This window comes from Callospermophilus lateralis, chromosome 16, assembly GCF_048772815.1.
Source record: "Callospermophilus lateralis isolate mCalLat2 chromosome 16, mCalLat2.hap1, whole genome shotgun sequence".
Taxonomy (NCBI): domain Eukaryota; kingdom Metazoa; phylum Chordata; class Mammalia; order Rodentia; family Sciuridae; genus Callospermophilus; species Callospermophilus lateralis.
This window is the reverse complement of record NC_135320.1, coordinates 11,365,039-11,386,684: the sequence shown is the minus strand read 5'-3', so window position 1 is coordinate 11,386,684 and position 21,646 is coordinate 11,365,039. Positions and strand designations below refer to the sequence as shown.

The following is a 21,646-nucleotide window of genomic DNA, read 5'->3' as shown; positions in this document are numbered from 1 at the left end:
TTTTTTTTTCTCTTATATTAAATTCTCACAAACAGAAGGATTAAAAATCCCATAAACAGTGCTACCTAGAACTTAGATTGTGGCTCAGCGGTAGAGCGCTTGCCTGAGATATGTGAAGAAATGGATTTGATCCTTGGCAGCACATAAAAATAAAATAAAGATAATGTGTACACCTATAACTAAAAAATAAAATGAATATTATGAACAGTGCCATCTAGTGTTAGAAAAAATAGTTACAAAATAATATGTCTATTTGAAATATGAGAAACAGTTTATTATGTTGTAGAGTAATAAAGTTGGCATTGGGAGTGTAAACAGAAAAAATAAAAAATAGAGGATTATATTCTGAGACCCTAAAAATAAAACTGAAAAAAAAGTCGAGTTCTGAATTTGAGGTCTGGCTTCTCAGACATATAGAAAGCTCAGGAGAAAAAAGCAACTCAGTCACCTATATACCAGCAATACTTTTATGCAGAGAAAAAAAAATTACATTTGGATTTGGGATTCTCTCCTGATGATCATGCCAATCAGTACCACTAAATCTGAGGAGATCCCATGCTTCCAGAACAAAGCTGTCCACATATGCTCCAGGGCATGGCTGAAGATACCATGATTGGATAAAACAGAATGTTTCAAATTTCAGCTGCTGATGTTGGCTCTCACATTCCAGTGCCAAAATGCACCCTTCATAATTACCCCACATTAAGAGACTCAACTATTGAAAGATGTTATACATCCCAGAGACCCCCAAATTTTTCAAGCTGTTAAGTCATGATAAGTCCTAAAATCTAGATGACTTCATAGCTCTTGACATGTACAAATTTCTGTCACAGTTCTAATTTGTTTTTGTGAGACCATTGAATAAACCACTAAGTGTTTATTTTTGGCAATATTCTTTTGTTCCTTTTGCCTATCCAAATGCAACTGTTTTACATTATGTAAACAAAAATGTTAACATTTGCAAAAAATACCCTAAAATGGATCAATATGGAAAAGAAAAATATGTCAGTATGCAGAAAATTGAAAATCCATGCCTCTTTGATACAAAAGTAAAATTACCTTGGTGGTTTTTTGGTAAAATAAAGAATTACTAGATGAACAAGAATTTACCTTTGAAATATACCAAAAGTAATTGGAAATGTGGTGAGACTGTCATTCATATAGGAATATTTATTGCTGGACTATTCATAAGAACCAAAATGTAAAATCAATGCAAGGTAAATAGATAAATGGAAACATGTAAATCCTCACAGTAGAATATTACTCAGCAATATTACCTTTGTGTTCCTAGGAATTGAACTCTGGGCCTCACACAGGCTAGGAAAGCACTCTACCTCTGAGCTATTATCCCAGCCATATTGAGCAAGTATGTTTCATGAGAGCACTAAATGTTACAATGAATGTGTACATGGAAACCTTAAGCTAACTGAAAGTAAGCAGAAAAACTGTAATGTGTTTTATAATTAATATTATATTTAATTTTCTGAGCAAGTAAATTCATGAAGCAAAAACACATATTAGTCATTGCCAAGAGCTTTGTGAAAAAGAAAAAAGAAAAGAAAAAACTGCTATTGGGCATTAATTTCTCTTCATCTAAAATAGTTCCTGAAACTAAATTTTGGGAATGGTATACATGTAAATATACTAAATGATAAGGAATTACACCCTGAAAATATTTATAAAGTTAATTTTATGTTCACATGAGCTTTGCAGGAATAAATAGATAAATAATTTATGGAATGCATAAAGCAGTCAAAATTCCAGCAAGTAAAATAGAAAAATAAAAATGTAACTTATTAATGTTCTAAAAAACACTGAGTTTTCATCATGAGATCCACTTACATTTATGTGAATATACTGTGGTTTTTTAAATTTTCATTTTTACTTTATAATTTGTAATAAGTATATAAGAAAACTATGTCTATACATCAACCGTTATTGTAAAGTTGTCAAATTTTTAATATTCTTGTGTAAATAAATATTTATTTTTTGTGAGTGTGTGTGTGCATGCATGGATGGAGATCAAATCCAAGATCTTGCACAAGCATGGCAGATGGTTCCCTGTTTTGCCGCAACCCATGTACAAATGTACATTTTTAATCTTGGTTGCCACACCCCCTGGGTTCTTCTCTCTCTCCCTTTCTTTCTTTCTCTCTCTCTCTGCCCCTCATGCTCTATCTTTCTCTCTTTCTGCTTTGTATTTTTGGACAAAGATGGAACCTTAGGGTCATTCACCACTGAACTACATCCCTAGTCCTTTTGACTATTTTTTACAGTGGCAGAGAGTTTTTCTAAGTGTATTAGGTTGGCCTCCAATTATAATCCTCCTGCCTCAGCCCTCTCCTGGGATTACAGGCATGTCTTGCCATATCTATTTATCTCTTTTTAAAAGGATATCTATTACCAATTTTTAATTTTGTATTATATATATTTCTTATTGCCAAAATGAACATTTATTATGTTCTAATTAACATTCTGCTACTATTCTAATGATTGTTGTTGCTGTTTTATGAGTGAATAAAAATCATGATTAACTACTATCTTCTAATACTTCAAACATATGCTTCCTTGTATTGCCTATTTATTTTATATAGAATATAAACTTGATCTCTCTGTTGATTAGTGTGCTAGGTCTCACACAATCCTCAGTTCTCTGGGCTCCTCAGCCTCCTCACTCCTGCTATTGTTCTAGTTCAGTGTTGGCAATCTCTCTTACCTATGCTCATGCATATGTCCTGGGTCTTACTCTAACATAGCAAGGCACAAGTCTGTGTTACAACAAACAAAAATCATCTATATCTCATGGCCATGTTTTCAGACAGAAGAAACTATGCACAGGGACAATCAGATTTATGGAAAAGGAGTCACAAGGCATTTACTAAAAGACAAAATGAAACCTGAGAAATAAGGTCCTGAGCATAAAGTTCCCTGACATATTATTTACACATTAGTTATATGAGTAATTCAAAAAGATGCAAATTACACAATTTACCATATATCTGTAAAACTGGCAATTTTGGAGGCTGAGGCCAGAGGATTACAAATATGAAGCCACCTAAGCAAGGTCATTCTATTTCCAATTGTGCTCTCTTAAAATCTAATAACTGTAGGGTGGGGGGCAGTGGAACACTACTGTAATCACAGAAATGTTGAAGGTTGAGTCAGGATTGCAAGTTGGAGTTCAACTTCAGCAACTTAGTGAGGTCCTATGCAACATAGAGAGACCCTGTCTTAAAATTGAAAATGCTCAGGCTGTGACTCATTGGTAAAGTGTCAATGGGGTCAATCACCAAAACCCCTAAAAGAACTAATACCTGAAATTTACTATAAATGAATTAATTATCTAATAGTTTTTAAATTACAAAATCAGCACTTAGTTCTTAGGTGAAAAAAACAAACTGGCCTACACATTGTTTAGCCTCAATTTTAATTTCTACTTGAAGGAGATAACTTACAGTTGCAAATCAAAGGTATATGATATATATTGTAAATAACTGAAGAATTGTAATCCCCTGAGACCAGGACATATACTTTACTTTTAGTTCATTATCCAGTTTCATGAAGCCTAATTATTATAATAGCATGGGTTTAATAACCAGTGTTATTAACAAATATTAATTTAGTAATAAAATAAAAAACAAATTTGAAGTATGTATTATATATATATATATATATATATATATATATGTATGTATGTATTCATACACACACACACACACACACACACACACGCATATGCTGTGGATGGACTTTTATTTTTTATTTATTTATGTATATGTGATACTGAGAATTGAACCCAGTACCTCACACTTGCTCAGCAAGCACCAGGCATTATGGTGTACATCTATAATTTTAGTAAGTTGTGATGGTGAGGCCAACCAAATAAGTACAAGGCTCCTTATTATGATGGAGAATTTCTGTAATACCAGCATCTCAGAAGGCAAAAGAAGGTAATTCTCAATGTTAAAGACAACCTCAGAAATTTAACCAAAAAAAGGTTCTGAAGTGACTCAGTGGTTAAGTTCCTCTCGGTTTAATTCCTGATGCTAATGAAAGTACAAAACTAATTGGGCAACTTAGGCAGAGATGATTTTGCTCAATTATAGAGCACTGCTAGATTTGATCCCCAGCACAAAGAAGAACAAAAATAAGAAGAATAAAATAAAAAGCCACACATTTACTTAAGTCAATTCCACAGTAAAATTAAAAATTAATTAATTAATTTATCAATCAGTGCCTTAGTTAAATTGGTGGGCTTACAGAATTTACAACAGAGCATTGCTTCTACATAATCAATAAGAGAAAAGCTGGATTAACTGAAATTGAATGATAGTTTTTCCTCAGCCCATATGAGGACTGATTTCCATTGGCGAATAACTAATGTGGCACTAAATACATGCTAGACTAGAAGATACACATCCTGAAACTTTTGGTTGCACTCTGAAAAAAAGTGTAAATTAGTAGAATTAAATCAGGATTTTTGTACCAAGCCAAATGTATGTGTGTGGGTGATGAATAAAAATGTTAAACACTTCAGTCTGAAGACACTCTCTATTTTTTACATGTTTTTCTTTAGAAACCCCAAAATATGTATCAAATAATATAAAGAAGAATATTGAGAATGCTTCCCACATAATGTGAGATTTTTTTTTTAATTTTTGAGGTACTAGGGACATATATTCTAAATATACAGTTTTATATGTTGCTTTCAATATCCAATAAGAAAGTAAAAAATGTGTTATTTCTATTGCCTTTTATACTTTTTTTGTACCTTTACTTGTCTATTTTCTTGAGCTACATTTCTGGACCAGCAATTATAAATAGTTGGAATTTTGTTTTCCCGTTCAGTAGTTCTGCTGGGCTAAACTTTCCTGGATATCTTCATGCTGTCATGCTAAAGGTCTCTCAAAAGATCATATTTTAATGAATGTACACTGAGTAAATTATGAGCTGTTTCTAATGGACACATTGTGGTAACACATTAATTACTAAAACAACTCACAATCACCTATGAATTAGTCACACTACTATGTTTTTTATAGGCTTATCAGATGTGATGATAAAACCTGAATAAATACAATTAAACGTTTCTTTTTTGAATGAATCTAAATTTTGTCATTGGCCTACTCATCATAAAATGACAAATTTGAGTACAAACACTAAAAAGTGTGTCTGAAATTAGCTACACTGGGGTCATATAAGATTGAAGAAATATGAGCTTATTTATTTTTATTACAACATAGTTACAAAAATATTAAATGTTGTAAAACACTGTAATAACATGACACTAATATGATATATCATATATTTAATTTAGTAAGTACAACAGAAAAATTATAGAGAAACATTACATCCCCCAAAAATTGCTACCACAATAATAGTTATATAATGAATGGAAATATATTTCTGTAAGTTCAATATAGTTGTATTTGCAAGTTTAAAATGACATCAAATTAAAACGTGCAAGATCTAGCTGGGTAAGGTGGCTTAAGCTTATAATCACAGTAGCTCTGGAGACTGAGGATGAAGGATTTCAACTTCAAAGCTATCCTCAAAAACAAGGCACTATGCAAATCTGTGAGGCCCTGCCACTGATTCAAATACAAAATAGGGCTGGGTATGAGGCTCAGTACTCCAGTAGCCCTGAGTTTAGTTTCTAGTTATTCCCACCACCAATCAGAGACTTTGATGGGAAACTTTGAAGAAACCAATATCAATGAGGTAGAAAAGTAGAGAATGGGACCATAAAATTGATCAAACTACATTCACTTGATGAAACAAATGATAGGAAACTAGCCAACAAATTGACCAAGTATAAATTAAGTAGGCTAAAAAGCTGAAAATTTAACAGCCAATCTCCAAAATATAAAACAAGAATGATCAGGATATATATAACAGTAGAAAACCTCCTTTTGTGAAAATCAGTTTTTTTTAGTTCCAAATAATAAAATGTATCCCTATTAGGTTCATAAGAAAATAATAGTTAAGGCAGAAGTTATCAGAAGTAACTAAAAGCAAAGAGAACATGTGAGTGTCTAACATGAAGAGAATAGTTTAATCAAAGAACACCAATAAGTTACATCATAAAGAAACTGGTATTTATTTCTCTCTCTCTTTTTTTTTTTTTTTTTTTTTTTGGTGCTAGGGATTGAACCCACGACCTTGTGCATGCAAGGCAAACACTCTACCAACTGAGCTACATCCCCAGCCCTGGAAACTGGTACTGAAAAATGAATCACAAATACACTTACATACTATTCAGAAATTTAAAGCTGCTTGATCAACCTGTTTCTGACACTTAGAAAAGGCAGGGAAGTTTCAATCATGTTTTATGGCAACTTTGTTCAATGTTCTCTTAATTCCTTTTAATGCTGATCACATTATCATGATGGAAATTTGAATACATAGATTTAATTTGCAGTAATTTTTGATTTTTAATATGGCTAAAAAAAGAATTAAGTCACTTATTGGAATGAAATAACCAGAAATTGTTTCTTACAATTACGGATTATTTAAATACAAGACTTTCACAGTGTAAGTGAATGTGAGTATATAAATTTTTATCAAAGTGATGAAATAGCCATACTTCCTATAAAAGTCTAAGAGAAAATTATTCCTTGCATTTTCTCAAATCTCATAGCTTCTAGTGTTCTTTAGCTTGTGACCACAAATGCTTCTCTTCTGAGTTGGTGGAGTACTCAAAACATAGAAGATAGGGAAGATGATAGTAACACAGCAGGGAACTACCCTCAATTCCCACAGGGTCTGAGAACGATATTATATGATATGGAAGACCCTCCAATAGACTGACTATTCCAAACATTGTTTGCAAAGATAGAGAAAATTCAGTTCATTGAACAAAATGAGTGAAGTGGGTCTGTGCCTCTGCAGATGAGAATAAGTTGTAAAAGAGCCACAAAAGTGAGTTCAGGACTGGGCATTATAAGACATGGATGACAAAATCCTGAAAACAAAAGAAAACAAAAATTCAGAAAGCACTTTACCCACCTAAGCTCATTTGATAGAATGAAATTCAGATGAACAGCAGGAGAAAGAGGCATATCCAAAGGGATATAACAGTGTCTATTTTTTACTAAAATTTTATTATTATCCCTCACAATTATAGAGTTCTGAATCACCTCAATTACTACTTTCTTCATCTTTTGGGTATTATCATTACCTTGTACATACAACTCATGTGGCACACCGAATTTACCCCTGCATTTATGAGCTTATCATTTATCTTTTTCTCTATATAACTGCATATGTATGTGTATATTTTTATCCCACATTTCCAAGATTCTGCCATTAAAATTTCTTTGATACCACCTCCATGAAATGCATTTTTGTCATTTCAGTACATCTAAATGTTCTATTTCATGTAGTTGGGAAAGATGGGGGCAATTGCAAGGTGTTTCTTATTTGATTAATTATCTACTAGAATAAAAGATTAACCTTGGTGCCTCCAGAGGATTTAATTCTCATTCACCTTTCTTATACATAGTGTTTTATTTTTTATGCAAGCAGCAGTAATTGTATTTAAAAGGTGAGTAAAAGATTCTGAAATGTACATGGTGCTTTAGAGGTCCCCAAATCCCTAGGGTGGTGGTTCTGACACCACCTTACCACTGAAGTATCCTGATTGCATTCCACCTTGGACACTGGTACTATGCTTCCACTGAAAGTGATTCATTAGTTATGAATATTGTTCTTTTTTGGCCCTCAATACTCTTGGAAATGTGGAGGTTCATAATAGGTTTAGAATCATAATTTTCAACACACTTTTCATAGACCCATTTGATAACAAGAGACACACATATTCTAAGAAGAAGACCATTTAGCAAGTTCTAAAGAGGTAACAGAATAAACTCTTCAAATAAAATAGGGTGATTCAATAAATTTGTTTCAAAAATATTTTAGTTGGTAATATATTACTGCATTAGAAAAGAGTGACTTAAATGCAATTTTAATTATTAGAGTTGTGACTGATTATTTTAAAGAGAGTATCAAAAGCTGTATGAAGTGATGCATGCCTATAATCCTAGAGTCTTCTGAGGATGTTGGTTTAAGATCACTAGTTCAAAGCCAGCCATCCTCAGCAACTTAGTGAGGCTCTAAGAAACTCAGCAAAACCCTTTTCTATAAAAAATATTTTATAAAGGGCTGAGGATGTTTCTTAGCAGAAAAGCATTCCTGGGTTCAATCTGTAATATGAAAGACAGAGAGACAGAGAGAGAGAGAGGGAGGGAGGAAGGGAAGGAAGGAGGGAGAATGGGAGGGAGGGAGGGAGAAAAAGAAAGGGAGGGAGGGAGAGGGAGAGAGGGAGAGAGGGGGAGAGAGAGAGAGGGAGAGAGAGAGAGAGAATAAAAAAGGTAATCAGTGAAACTTTCAGGGTCAAGGATTTAAACAATTTAAAAACAACAGTGGGTTTGTTGATGAAAACTCATCTACATTTATTAAATGTTGCATTGGGAAATTAGTATGTTCTCAAACATATACAAGTGAGAGAGGAGTACTATTTTAAGCTGTAAATAAGAACAAAGAGGAGATCTGACACAGCTTTTAATTGACCCAGAGGCCCACTTTAGTTTGTGATTGGAATTATGCTCAGGAGATAGATCCTTAAGCTGTTTGTGTTTTTATCAAGTATTTATAAAACAAGATTAAGATCTAATATAAATCAGGCTTGGGAAGGGGGAAAATGTACAAATAATAAGTATATAAATAAACACATAAACCAAAATTAGAGAAGTTAACATTCAATGTATTTATACCATTATATAATCACCAGGAATGTAAAAACAATGAAAAGAAAAAGTGAGTAAATACAAAAACAAATAAATAATTAAAAGAATGAATGAATAACTAAAAAGTACAAAGATGTAATGTGACTGGAATTCTAAAGGAGAGCTTGTTGCCTTGAAAAAGTGTAAAAGTACTTGGATATGATGTTCTACTACTTACTGAGGCATACCTTATAAGCTATCAATTCCACTTCTAGATGGGAAGAGTTAAAAACAGAACCCATTCACCTGGCTCCCTCACTTGGGAACAGTACAACAGTTACCTTTTTCTTTCTTCCCAAATTTTATTTCTGCTTCCAAGAACACTATCCCTCTACCCTAATGATGCCATTGTAGAATTGTTGCATCTGAACCCTTCTGCTGCTCAAGTTTTTTTTTTTAATCAATTTTATTGATCTTTTTCTCCCTACCCCCATATACTCCACAATTTTGAAAGTGTTTATTTTCAGTTTTAGTTTACAATACCTTTATTTAATTTATTTATTTTTATGTGGTGCTGATGATCAAACACAGGGCCTCTTATGTGCTAGGTCAGAACTCTAGAGCTGAGCCAAAACCCCAGCCCCTCCACCAATACTTAAAAAAAAAATAATGTCACCTACATACTTAGCATCCACCAGTCTTATATCCTGCTCCATCCATTTCCTGCCTTTTGCATGAATAATTTTGAGATCCTTTCCATTCAGATATTAATAGTCCAGAGTGCTCAGAATTAGGGGTAAAATATGCAGAATATTAGAGGTCTATTACACAACATTAAAGCTTTATATAGTGGGATGCACCTAAAACTGAGGATAAAAAGAAACTCTACAGACTTCACTAGTTAAAAATAAAAAGTCTAAAATTCATGAAAATCAATAATTTTGAAATGAAAATTTCATAAAAAGGAGAGTAGAGGGCAGAACATACTAAGCAAAAGCAAAATTTTCACACCATATAAAATGTACATCTGCATAGAGTGTCATGTGTGGTTGCTTCCAAAAGACAAATTAAATTGAAAGAGATATAATTAATTTGAGATGTAGCAATAAAATATTAATTATATATAACAGCAATATATATGTACCTGTGCCAAATATGCCTCATTTAATGATAGGTATACATTGCAAGAAATGCACTCTAAACTTTTTAACTTTTTAAATTTATCTTATTTATTTTTTAAATGTCACAGTGAATACTGACATCTAGAATTTTGTATTACCAAATACTTAGGCTACATATTATATTTCCTTGAAGTACATCACTGAACCACAGATGGATTTTACCACACATTGCTGTACACTATAAACTTACAGAAATAAGTAGATACCTTATAATAATACAAATAAATAAATGTGTGTAAGTAACACAGAACCTTTATTAAGAAAAAGAAAATGAAACAAAACCAAACAAACAACAAAAAACTTGAAATTTAGAGAAAGTGTGCAGTGCTTTGAAGAAATAGAAATATGATATTCTTTCAAAAAAATCATTGGGACAAGTAGTTATTTTTTGGGAAAACTATATTATATGCTTTCTTAATACCAGAAAAAAATCATTTTCAGAAGTATTATATACTTCAATATAAAAATAAAATATAGCTGTGGATGGTATTATACATATAATCTCAATGACTTGGGAGGTAGAGGCTGAAGAACCAAGAGTTCAAAGAAAGCCTTGTCAACATAGGAAGGCCATGACCACCATGAGGAAGTTTCTGTCTCAAAATAAAATAACGAATGGCCTGGGTATATGGCTGTGGCTTAAGGGTATACCACCCCTAAATTCAATAACCCATTTATATCTGTCAAAAGTCACTATAACAAGGGATTTATGCTAGGTGTGCTGGCAAATGCCTGTAATCCCAAAACTCTGAAGACTGAAGCAGGAGGATTGTGAGTTCAATGCCAGCCACAACAAAAAGAGTCACTAAAAAACTCAGTGAGACCCTGTCACTAAATAATATATAAAATAATCCTGGGAATGTGATTCATTTGAGTTAACCCTGTATTCAATCCCCAGCATGAATAAAAGGGATTTATACTGAAAATGTCATAGTACTTGCCTCTAACGCCAACTATTTGGAAGACTTAAGGCAGAAAGGTTAAAATTTTAAGGTCAGCTTGGGTCACTTGCCAACAACATGTTTCTATATAAGATTTTTAAAAAATGCCTGGGGATGTTGATGAGTGTAATAGCAACTTTGTTTTAAATCTCAAGAACCACAAAACAGAGCAGTTATTTATTTTCAAAAAGTTACACAAATATGTTAAAATTTATAAATTGGGCAACATTAAAAAATAATTTTTTTTTCATTAAGCGGTACAAAGATGAGCTAGGGTTCTGGATCAGTAGCAGATCACTCACCTGGCACAGGTGAGGCCCTTGGTTCCATCCTTAGCACCACATATCAATAAATAAATAACATAAGGGTATTATGTCCAGCCACAATTAAAATAATAAAATAATTTTAAGAAAAGGTATAAAGAGAAGTGACAAAGTGGGAGAACTAATGACCTCACATAAAGTTAAGAATATTTAATAAAAAAGGAAATGACACTTTTGGTAGGAGAAATGTTCAAAAATTAAAACCTCTTAACATCTTAACAAATTAGAAAAATGCAAACATCTGATGTCAAAAAAATTACACAGTATTGATGAGGACAAGAAACAAATTCTCTTGAATTAGAGAAAGAATGTAAATTGCTATTTTTTTTGTGTGTAAAGTGTTTATTTAATATATATGATACTCCTCAAACAGTAGAAAGGCCTATAAAAATACTGGGCTTTTGAACCCTGATAATATATAGTTACATGATAGCATAAGGCTACAGCTATGTTAGTCCATGCAGTTGAAACCAGAAAAATACGTGCAAAGAGGAAGTACATTCAAAATGAAATAAATACAATAGTTTGAAAAAATTGCTTTCTTGAAATCAGACATATTTTTAGTTTCATTGAAGTGGCGCCTGCTTTCTCCACAGAAGTTTTAACTGGGTTTCTCCAGAAATCTTCACCATGGCTGATTTTTGGACTGTCACCAAAAGAGTCTCTACAAAAGAGTTCAATGTAGATAAACTTCCAATTTTCATGTTGCCCTGTTTTAACTGGTCACTGGCTGGGAAGAAATCAGCACTCCAGGTACTGGACACCCACTTACTAGTTTCTCACAAACATGTATCCAGTAGTGTAGTTTGTAAAAAATGTGTAAACAAGGCCTCTTGGCGCCTAACTGGGGCTTCACACAGATGTTTACATTTCTAAGATAAAAGAAGTTACCAATTGGGCTCCCTGGTACTACCTGGCAGGGGGAGGAAAGAAAGGGGAGAAGAATCTCTCCCCTTCTCAGGTGCTATCCATGAAGGGTAAACTTGCCCAGAACAGTGAAAGAAAAAAAAAAAAAAAAAACAAGCAAAAAACTGCTTTTATGTGAACTTCTGCAGACTGTGAGTTTCTGAGCACATCCTATTATATGCTGGGTATAAAACTTTGAAACTATCCAAACTTGGGGTTCAGGGGATTGATTGATTATAGCAAAAGCTGAACCTGGCTGCAGCCAAATAAAAGTGTTTCCTGCTATCTTCCATGACTTGCTTTGTTTGTCCCTACAACATAATTTTATTCAGTTTAATTGACAGAACAAAATATTACATAAGTATTACATACAGGTGATATCTGTGTAACACATGACATATATAGACACTTTCAAGAAAATATATGCAACTTATCACAAAACAAAAAATTACAGAGGACATAAAATGCTCCATTATACACACCATGTGTGTAAATAAAACTCATAATTACAAAGAAAACCATTTTTTTCAGTTTAATGTATAATATATCCCCATTAAGATTTTAGTATGCTTAAACTGTTTTTCTGAAATTTATCTAGGAAAAATATGTAAAACAGCCAAAAACTTTCCATTTTGAAGACCAAATAAAGTTGCTATTATTAAGTGACATTAATGTGTATTATGAAACTATATGGCAATAATAGAAACAAATGAATCATAAATTAACCAAATGTGAATCCATATATATGTTACTTTTTGGCATTGTTAAGAGCAATAGGAAGGCCTAAATAAAACCATACATACGAAAAATAATATTAGACATGAATGGCGAAATTATCCAATCTGAAGTTAGAATTTGGAACTAGTAGCACAATTTACTGGCACAGCGTGTGTGTTCAGAATGTGCAAGATACTCGGTTCCAAACTTAGAAACACAATAAAAGGCATATGTTAATGGGGGGATGATGTTAAAAATAAGGCAGAATATTAAAATTCTTGAGTTTTTCTCCATCTAAAAATACAGTTAATAAAAAGCTACTCATGTTCTGAGTGTCTCTTTCACAACGTTATAAATGAATAGAGAGACTTAAATACATTCATCAATTTAGAAAATATTTACCTTCAATCAGAATGAAAGCTGGGGTACACTGAGTATTAGTCCTGTCTTTAGCAAACTACCCCATTTGAGACCAAATCCCCAATGGTCAGTATCACCACCCACAGTAAACAGAAATGTGGAAGAAGTGATACAGAAGTATCTAAGCCACAGAATGTATGGTGATTTCTAGGGGCCATGAAAGCTTCTGCAAGTGTTTTATCAGCTGGGATCAAGGCCAAGTATCAAAGATGTTAGTTCATCTCAAGAAGACATTTGCCAACATATTTTCCCAATTGCTGTTGCTGTCAGAGGATATTCTCCCTAGGTTGTATTGTGGATGTAATAGGGAAAAATATAATGAACCACTGGTACCCTGAGTAATATTTTAGCAGTTCATGAGCCCAGCCCCAACCCTGCTAACTCCAATAATAAAGCCAGAACTACCAATTTCTCCTAGAATGAGTTTGCTTGTATACTAAATTTCTCAACTTAAGCGTTTATCTTTTGTTCAAGTTACTATGTCCTGAACTTCTAAGCTCTGGAAGCAAAAGTGACTGAGCATGTGCAAATCTACATAGATTGAAAACCAATAAATTTACATTGTATTTCTAGCACCTTTATGGACTATGATAACCAATAGTAGTTCAGAATAGGGGTTAGAAACCACAAATCCCTGTTTATTTGAATAAATCTTTACAGAACACTCCTACACTGGCTACTTCATATAAACTTGCCTTGGGAATTTAATGCATGAATTCAACCAATTTCCTGTACCCTCTGCAGGGCTCTTAAAATGTCTTTAGGTAAAATCTGAGAGCCAGGTGTGGTGGCAGAGGCCTGTAATCCCAGAGGTTTATAATTGTGATTTGAAAGACAGTCTCAGCATCTTAGCAAGCCTCTAAGTAATTTAGCGAGACATTGTCTCAAAATAAAACATACAAAGGACTGGGGATGTGGCTCAGTGGTAAGCACTCCTGGGTTCATCTCCTAGTGCCAAACCAACTAAGGTACACAAATTTCTGAAAGATGACAATTATGCCAGTGTACATATACATGTAAAAATATTGGTGAAAATATAAAATTAATAAATATATTTTTTGAAAAAAGTGTAAGTTTCTTCAAAAGCTAAAGATAAAAATGACATATAATCCACTAATAATAATGTTGGGTAGCAGAACAAGGCTGCACATGCCTATGCTCCCACTGGCTCAGGAGGATAAGAAAGGAGAATCTCAAGTTTAAGACCAGTCTCAGCAATTTGGCAAGGCCGTAACCAAATGAGTGAGATGCTGTCTCAGAAAAGGGGAACAGGTTGGTGTATAGCACAGTGACAAAGTGCCCATGGGTTAATCTAGGATGACTCAATAAATAAAAATAATAATAATAAATCAGGGTAAAAAATGCCATACAATCCAGTAATAATATTTCTGGGCATACATCTAGATGAATTGGAAAACTTTTCTCAAAGAAATAACTGCAATTCCATTTTCATTGTAGCTTTATTCACAGTATCTAATACAAAAAAAAAAAAAAAAAAAAGAAATGCCAGACAGGCAATGGTGGGAAATGCCTGTAATTCCAGGGGCTTGAGAGTTTGAGGCAGAGGATGGAGAGTTCAAAGCAGCCTCAGCAATGGTAAGGCACTAAGCAACTCTCATTTTCCAAAGAAAATGTAAAATAGGGCTAGGGATGAGGCTAGGTGGAGTGCTTCTGAGTTTAATTCCTGGTATGTACCCCCCAAACAAATTTCCTTTTAGATGAAAGGAACATCAGAAGATTCCTTCCAGCTTCACAGTATCCAACTACTCCCCTTAGATGCTACACACTTATAGTTCAAACTGAAATCTAGAAGAGAAGACTCAGATACTGATATTTTCTAAATAGACTAAGAGACATTGGTATCTGGGGACACCTTATGTCAGACTCTTCTAAAACTAAGGACTGGACAAATATGGGATGTTGGAATGAGAACACAACACACAGTTAAGTTCTTCAAAGGGGAATCTTAACTCAGACACTGTGATATCTGAAACCACAGTTGAAGATAAAATTATTCAATTCTTTGCTTCACTGATTTCTGGATTATTAATTCAATCCAAACAGATACTGAAAAAGTATTAAGGCTACTGTTTAATGTCTATGTAAAACAGGTTATTAAAAATATACCAGGTTAGGGCTGGGGTTTTGACTCAGTAGCAGAGAGCTTGCCTAGCATGTGTGAGGCACTGGGTTCTATTCTCAGATCCACATATCAATAAGTAAAATAAAAGTCCATTGACAACTAAAAAAAATTTTTTTTAAATGTACTAGGTTACTCACATGGTTTTTGATGTTCAGATTCACTATGTACTCTAGCCTTTGTGATTAAACTTCCTTGTAGTTTAAAACAAGTCCAGTCCCATCTTTATTTTCCTCCACATTAGGACAAAAAATGTTTGCTGGAAATGTTTGGAATGCTTCTACAGTTCATTTTAATAAAGTGGTCTTATATATGGGGGGGGACCTCAATTAAGGTCCCATTACATTAAAAAAAGTCTTTAATTGGGACTATGAGGATGGTCTTAGCCCTGAGCTTAAACAGCTCCATTTAAAAAACTCCAGTTTGAAACCTGCAGTCTCACCAGGCACACCCAAAGAGTCCTCCAGTATGGCCTAAAAAAAGTTACTTCCCCTCAACCTGATAAACAGAGTAAAATATCTGGCAGGCTATACTTGCCTGATAAGAAGGAAAGACAAGAAGATCAGGGTGGAGACCACAAGACCAGAAGTTTTTAACCCCAGGCTAAATGATTCATGGAGAAATCCCATGATAGCTAATAAGAATTGAAAGAGAGGTTAAAAGCCCCCAAATTTAGTATAAATAATAGAGCTAATGAGCAGGGATTTAGCCAGCAGAAACAAGGATGTACTCAAGCTGAAGAGCCTGATGAGGACCTGACATCCCATCACTTGTCATTATTCTTCTGATCCTCTGCATGATTTTCTCATCTCTCAAACTCTACCACTTCATCTGGACTTTGGTGAAAGCCACAACTTCTCCATAGGTTCTCTCCTCAACCTGTTGTCCACTCCAAGCCAGGAGAAGCCTGCCTTGGTTTTGGACCTTGTCACCATGGTCTGAGTGAGTGTGCATCTGCTGGACTAAAAGCCTAAGGCTTAAAACTTTTGATCTGACATTTAAACTTAGAACACAGAGGGAATGGCTGTCACTAGCCTGTCATGATTAACTGAGTTTTGCAGTGTTTAAAATTAATCTAGAATTGTTAGCAGTAAATTAATCAAACTATTTTTTTTTTTTTGCTGTGAATAGATTATGTCCATTGCAATGCCTACCATTCAGGATTGTTATTTTCTTGAGTAAGAACCTATAGAGTCTAATTGTATTGAGCAATTTGAGTGAATAAAGCATTGAAAGGGGCAGAAGCATGTGGACACTTTTTATTTCTCTCCTTGACTGCATGTCGAAATTTTGCCCCCTGGTGACTGGGACACATTGACTATAGTATTTTATTTAGAAAAAAGTCATTATTTTTAATGTCATCTAATTTTTCCCTGCTTTTTTCTTATGTGAAAGAGTCATAAGGATAAAGCAAAATCTTTTAAAACTGCCCTCCAGTTCTTGGAGAAGAAAATTACAAATAAGTATCTCTTTAAAACAAAACATAAGAAAAAATAATTATGTTGAAACTGAAGTTTTGAGATGAAATTAAATTTCCCATTTAACCAATTATATCTGGGATCTTTTTCACAAATTTTGAAGAATAAAATCTATGGACACTCAAGGAAGGTAAGAGTAAAAAAAATAAGATTTATTTTAGCAAGAAGAAATAGAACTCCCACAATGTGGGAGAGGGCATGATAGCAGAAGAACCCCTTTTTTTTTTTTTTTTTTTTTTTTTGTGCCAGCTTCGAAGTTTATATATGGTTTTTGGAGAGCATGGGGCAAAGTCTATTTAAAATGAGTAATGAAAAAGGCATTCTTATTAACAACTGGGTTCATATTTTTCCTTTCTGTATCCCATCTTCCTTCAAGTGACTTCCAACTGGGTTCACTCCAAGGACAAAGAATTTGGTAGAAGGTATTCCCAAGAGTGAGTCTCAAGGTTTTTTAATTTGAATAGGCCTTAATGGTGCTCATTAACATATCTATCCATTAGCCTCCAGATGTGGTTAAATAAGACGACCTTTATACAGCTGCCTGGTCATTTCACTATTTATTTTTTCTTAATCAAGGTGAGCAGGGAACCCTGCCTTTGTGAAGAGAGCTGGAAATTTGGGATTTAATCTCAGACCTATAAATAGCTAAACTATCAGATAGCCATTCTGGATTTGAGATACTTCTTAGTCTACATTTAGAAAGCTCAGGAGGCATGAGGATGGTGAGTTCAAAACCAGACTGAGCAACTTAGTGAGGTTATAAGAAACTCAGTGAGACCCTGTCTCTACATAAAAATATAAAAAGAGGTTGAGAATGTGGGTCAGTAGAAAAATACCTCTGGGAATAATTCCTGGTCTAAAGTAAACAAACATATAAACAACAACAACAACAAAACACTCAGGAGGAGCAAGAACAGGGGTCCCTAAAAAAGCCACACCTTCTCTTGTAAGGGTCCGGCAAAGTGTTGGAGGAAGAGACCACTAAGAGACTGACTTTATGCAATAAAGCAGGTGGGGGTTTATTGAGGATCCAATCCAATGCACTGGGACTCCTGGCCCACTCAAGAACGGAAAGCAGCCAAGAGCCCTGGGCAGGGGTTGAGCAGCGCTTAAGTACACTTTCTGGGGAGGGCGGGGGCTTTGCATACATCAGAACAAATCATCATGAGGCGCCGGGGAAAATTGAACAACAACTCTGAGACATGATTAGCACATTCATTGGCAGGAACAGATTGGGGGGGGGGGGTTTGATTGGTTACTCCTAAGCGGGGTACACATTTAAACTGATTGGTTCGGGCCCTGTATGCTTACTGACAAACTGCACAGGGCCCTAGGCTAAATGGCCAGTAGGGCGTTGTCTTAACTGCCACAGGAATTTCAGGTTCTGGGTGTAGCAGAGGAATTTAACAATACAATGCCGGGTCTTTTACATTTTAACTCAGGCTTTGCAGCTTAGAAATTTTACCCTTTCACTCTCATGCAGGAACACAACTAATGAAGTTGGGGTCCTCTTCCCAGTTTTCACCACACAATCTGGGGACATGCTGAGCTAATGGCACACAGATGCCCACATAGGAATTCAGGAAGGCCCTGAAAACACCATACAGTTATGGAACAAAAGACTTGAGGTCTCAAATACTGATATGAGCTCCACTAGACTAGTTAGAGAAAACTGAAGGCTAAGCTGCCATGGAGAGAACCTCTAGCTACCAGACTCTGGAGACAATTATGAGGAGTTTTCAGCCACCACTGCCAGTCCCATGGGCTTCAAACAACCTCTCTACCCAGTCTCAAAACAAGAACACACACTTACCATTTCCTGGCTTTCAGGATGCTTAGTGTTCCCCATGTAGTTTTTTTTCAGCTCCAGTGTAGCACAGAAACCTGGAAGCATAAAAATGGATTCAATGAAGGCAGGCTCCAGAAACAAAAGGAACAGAAGACTGTGGAAGCCCACCCCCTCATCACAGGCTGTGTCTTGATTGGGCAGTTCTCACCCAAGAGACAGATTGGAAATGGCTTCAGGAACTTCCTCCAAAATTGAGACTGGTAGTGATACTGCCAGTTATTGGTGAAAAGTCTTAGTTTCCCACATGTTGAACTCTGAACATTAGAGAAGCTTGCTGAGGCAAGCATATGAAGCAGGGTTTATTTAGAAAAGGGTAACATAGACTTCTCCCATGAGGGAGAAGGGGGACATAGCTGGTATCATGGTATCCCAAGAAGCAAGGGGTTCTGCCCTTTTTATATGTCCTAGGCTTTCTTTGTTCTCCTGCCTTTCCCCCTTATCTTTATCCTTCCTGAGGACTGCCTAGGCCCAGAAAGGCTTGGTGGGATTGCCTAATGGTGGGAAATAGGTGGGTTGAAGGGGGAAGGGCAGGATGGAGTAGACAAGGACACATTAATAACCTTATAGCTCCCTATAGGGAGGGGAAATTCTTAGGACAGGTTACCTTGGCAACAGGAGCAGGGGCAGGTTTTTGATACTATCCCTCAGGGGACAGTCTCCAACTTCCCAGATTCACTCAAAATTGGCTTCCTAGATTTAACCTGACTGGATTTACCTATCTACACTGACTGCCTGTCTAATTGTGGTTTCAGTAGGCCTACTGTTTGAGTGACAGTAAATTGCATCCAGATCAGAATCAAGTAAGGACACAAAGACAGGTTTTTGGCTGCTCTGTTTTTGTTGATCAAACACTGGGGATCCACCACATGCAGAGGTGCATGCCTGTAATCCCAGCAACTAGAGAGTCTGAGGCAGGAGGACAGTGAGTTCAAAGCCAGCCTCAGCAATGGCAAGGCACTAAGAACCTCACTGAGATGCTGTGTTTAAATAAAATACAAATAGGACTGTGAATGTGGTCTCAGTGGTCATGTGCCCCTGAGTTCAACTGTCAGTAGCAAAAACAAACAAACAAACAAAAAACACTGGTGATCAGACCCATGGGTATTATTCACTACAGAGCTCCAGGACAACAGAAGAATGGATTGATGGATAGATAGAAACATAGATAGAGTCCTGGGGAAGGGTCTCAAATTCTCCTATGATGGCTTTTCAAGTAACTGATATTACAGGAATGCTCTACAGCCCTGGAATCTTTTTTTTTTTTTTTGCTGTGAATTGCATTAAGAGCCTCAGGATAAAATTATTTCATGGCAGAGTTTCCTCCAAATATGTAGATCTAGCCCAGACAGAAGTGCATATATATAAAAATGAAATATCACAATTACTTTAAATTTTTATTTAATATTTCTGTTCTGTGGTCTTATGAGAAAACAGCTTGAGACTTCAACTCCTAAGTAATTCCCTGAAGCAGCAATGTTCCCACTCCCCTACAAAAAATGGAGCACAAAGAAAATTTTAAAGTTTCTAGTATTAACATTTAAAATAAACAAGAGGTGAACGGTGCCAGGTCTCTAGATCTCTCAGTATTCCAGAACCTAGAGTATAAGGAATTAAAAAATAAATTATTTGCAATTTTGCCTTGAGCATAATAATAGAACTATGATGTCTGTTTTTTCTTTGGTATGGGGTACGAAGAGAATATTAGCACAAATCACAGGCATTTATGTCTATACATATACTTTCTATAATTCAATACAGCACATCAACATTGTATAATTCAATACAGCACGTCAACTTCAAATTTAAATGAAGAAAAATTTAATTATTATTGCCAAGGTCCAGCCCTAGCAGAAATCCAGAGGTCCTGAAGTAAGAGTGGCATGGGGTACTGAAGTATAAGTTGCCTCAGCAAAAGAAGAGGAGACAGAATGACAGGTTGCAAGTTACAAGCAGCCTTCGGAAGGATCTGATGCCACTAGAGGGGCCTTTACATTTATACTTCTTTTTTTTAACAGGTGTTTAATCATATAGTTAATAAATAGCATCAAAGCCCAAAATTTGTTTGATTTACATAATTTTCAAGAGTTGCAATCTTTTCTGACATATATTAACTTCATAAGATATTGAAACATTGTTTAAAATATGTTCTTGTAACCTTTGCCAATCATGATTAAGCTTTTACATTTTCACCTCAATCACTAAGTACTAGACTATGCAACTTGATTACCTGTATCTTGACCTATTATTAACTTTTAACTTTAAAGCATATCTATGATTATTGGTAAGCTTTTTTGCTTCTAAACTAAAGCCCCAATAATACACTTAAAACATTGAAACCTATTACTTAAAAGCCTACTACTCTGAACTGACTCTAAAATATATCTATATAAATTTTTACATAATTCTGTTTTTCCAAAGTAATTTTCTTTTTTCATATGACCTACTTAACTGATTTTTTAGAGTTTCTTTGATCTTTCGACAAATTATACAAATTCTTATGTCTTTATATTCTTTAATATTAACTATATGTTTCCCATTTTCATCATGAATTCCTGTGTAGGGCAAAGAAGGATCTGTTAGTGAAGGGCATATATGTTGCACAGGTTGTGGCTTTAGAATGAGGGGCTTAGTGTAAATTGTTAAGCTTTTCTCAGGAACCTTGATTTGCAATCTTTTCCCTGTGAATTTCTTAAGAAATAACACTACTGTTTGTATTGTGAGAGATACTGAAACACATCTCAGGACGTATCTTATTTGTATCTTTAGTCTAATTCTGGGAATTTTCCTGCAATCTCAGGCAACATGTACTTTTATTATTGATTGTTGTATGCCCTATTATCTATCTCATGAGTATCATGAACAAAACACTTAACATTCCCCATGGTTCTGGTTTCCTGGTGGTGCAGCCCTGTCACAGCATCCCCCACACTGTGATCCTCTCAGACAGCAGGTGCAGGAACACCTC

The 21,646-nt window shown here is 34.9% G+C and overlaps 1 protein-coding gene across 1 annotated transcript in view; it reads right to left on the bottom strand.

Annotated features, from left to right (window-relative positions):
* LOC143381772 (uncharacterized) overlaps positions 1–21,646 on the bottom strand; it is an 83,149-nt gene that overhangs the window by 26,314 nt on the left and 35,189 nt on the right. The window contains exon 3 of the mRNA XM_076835412.1: positions 18,646–18,716. Coding sequence (XP_076691527.1) covers positions 18,646–18,681 — 36 coding nt within the window. The 5' untranslated portion in view covers positions 18,682–18,716. The remainder of the gene's footprint in view (positions 1–18,645; positions 18,717–21,646) is intronic.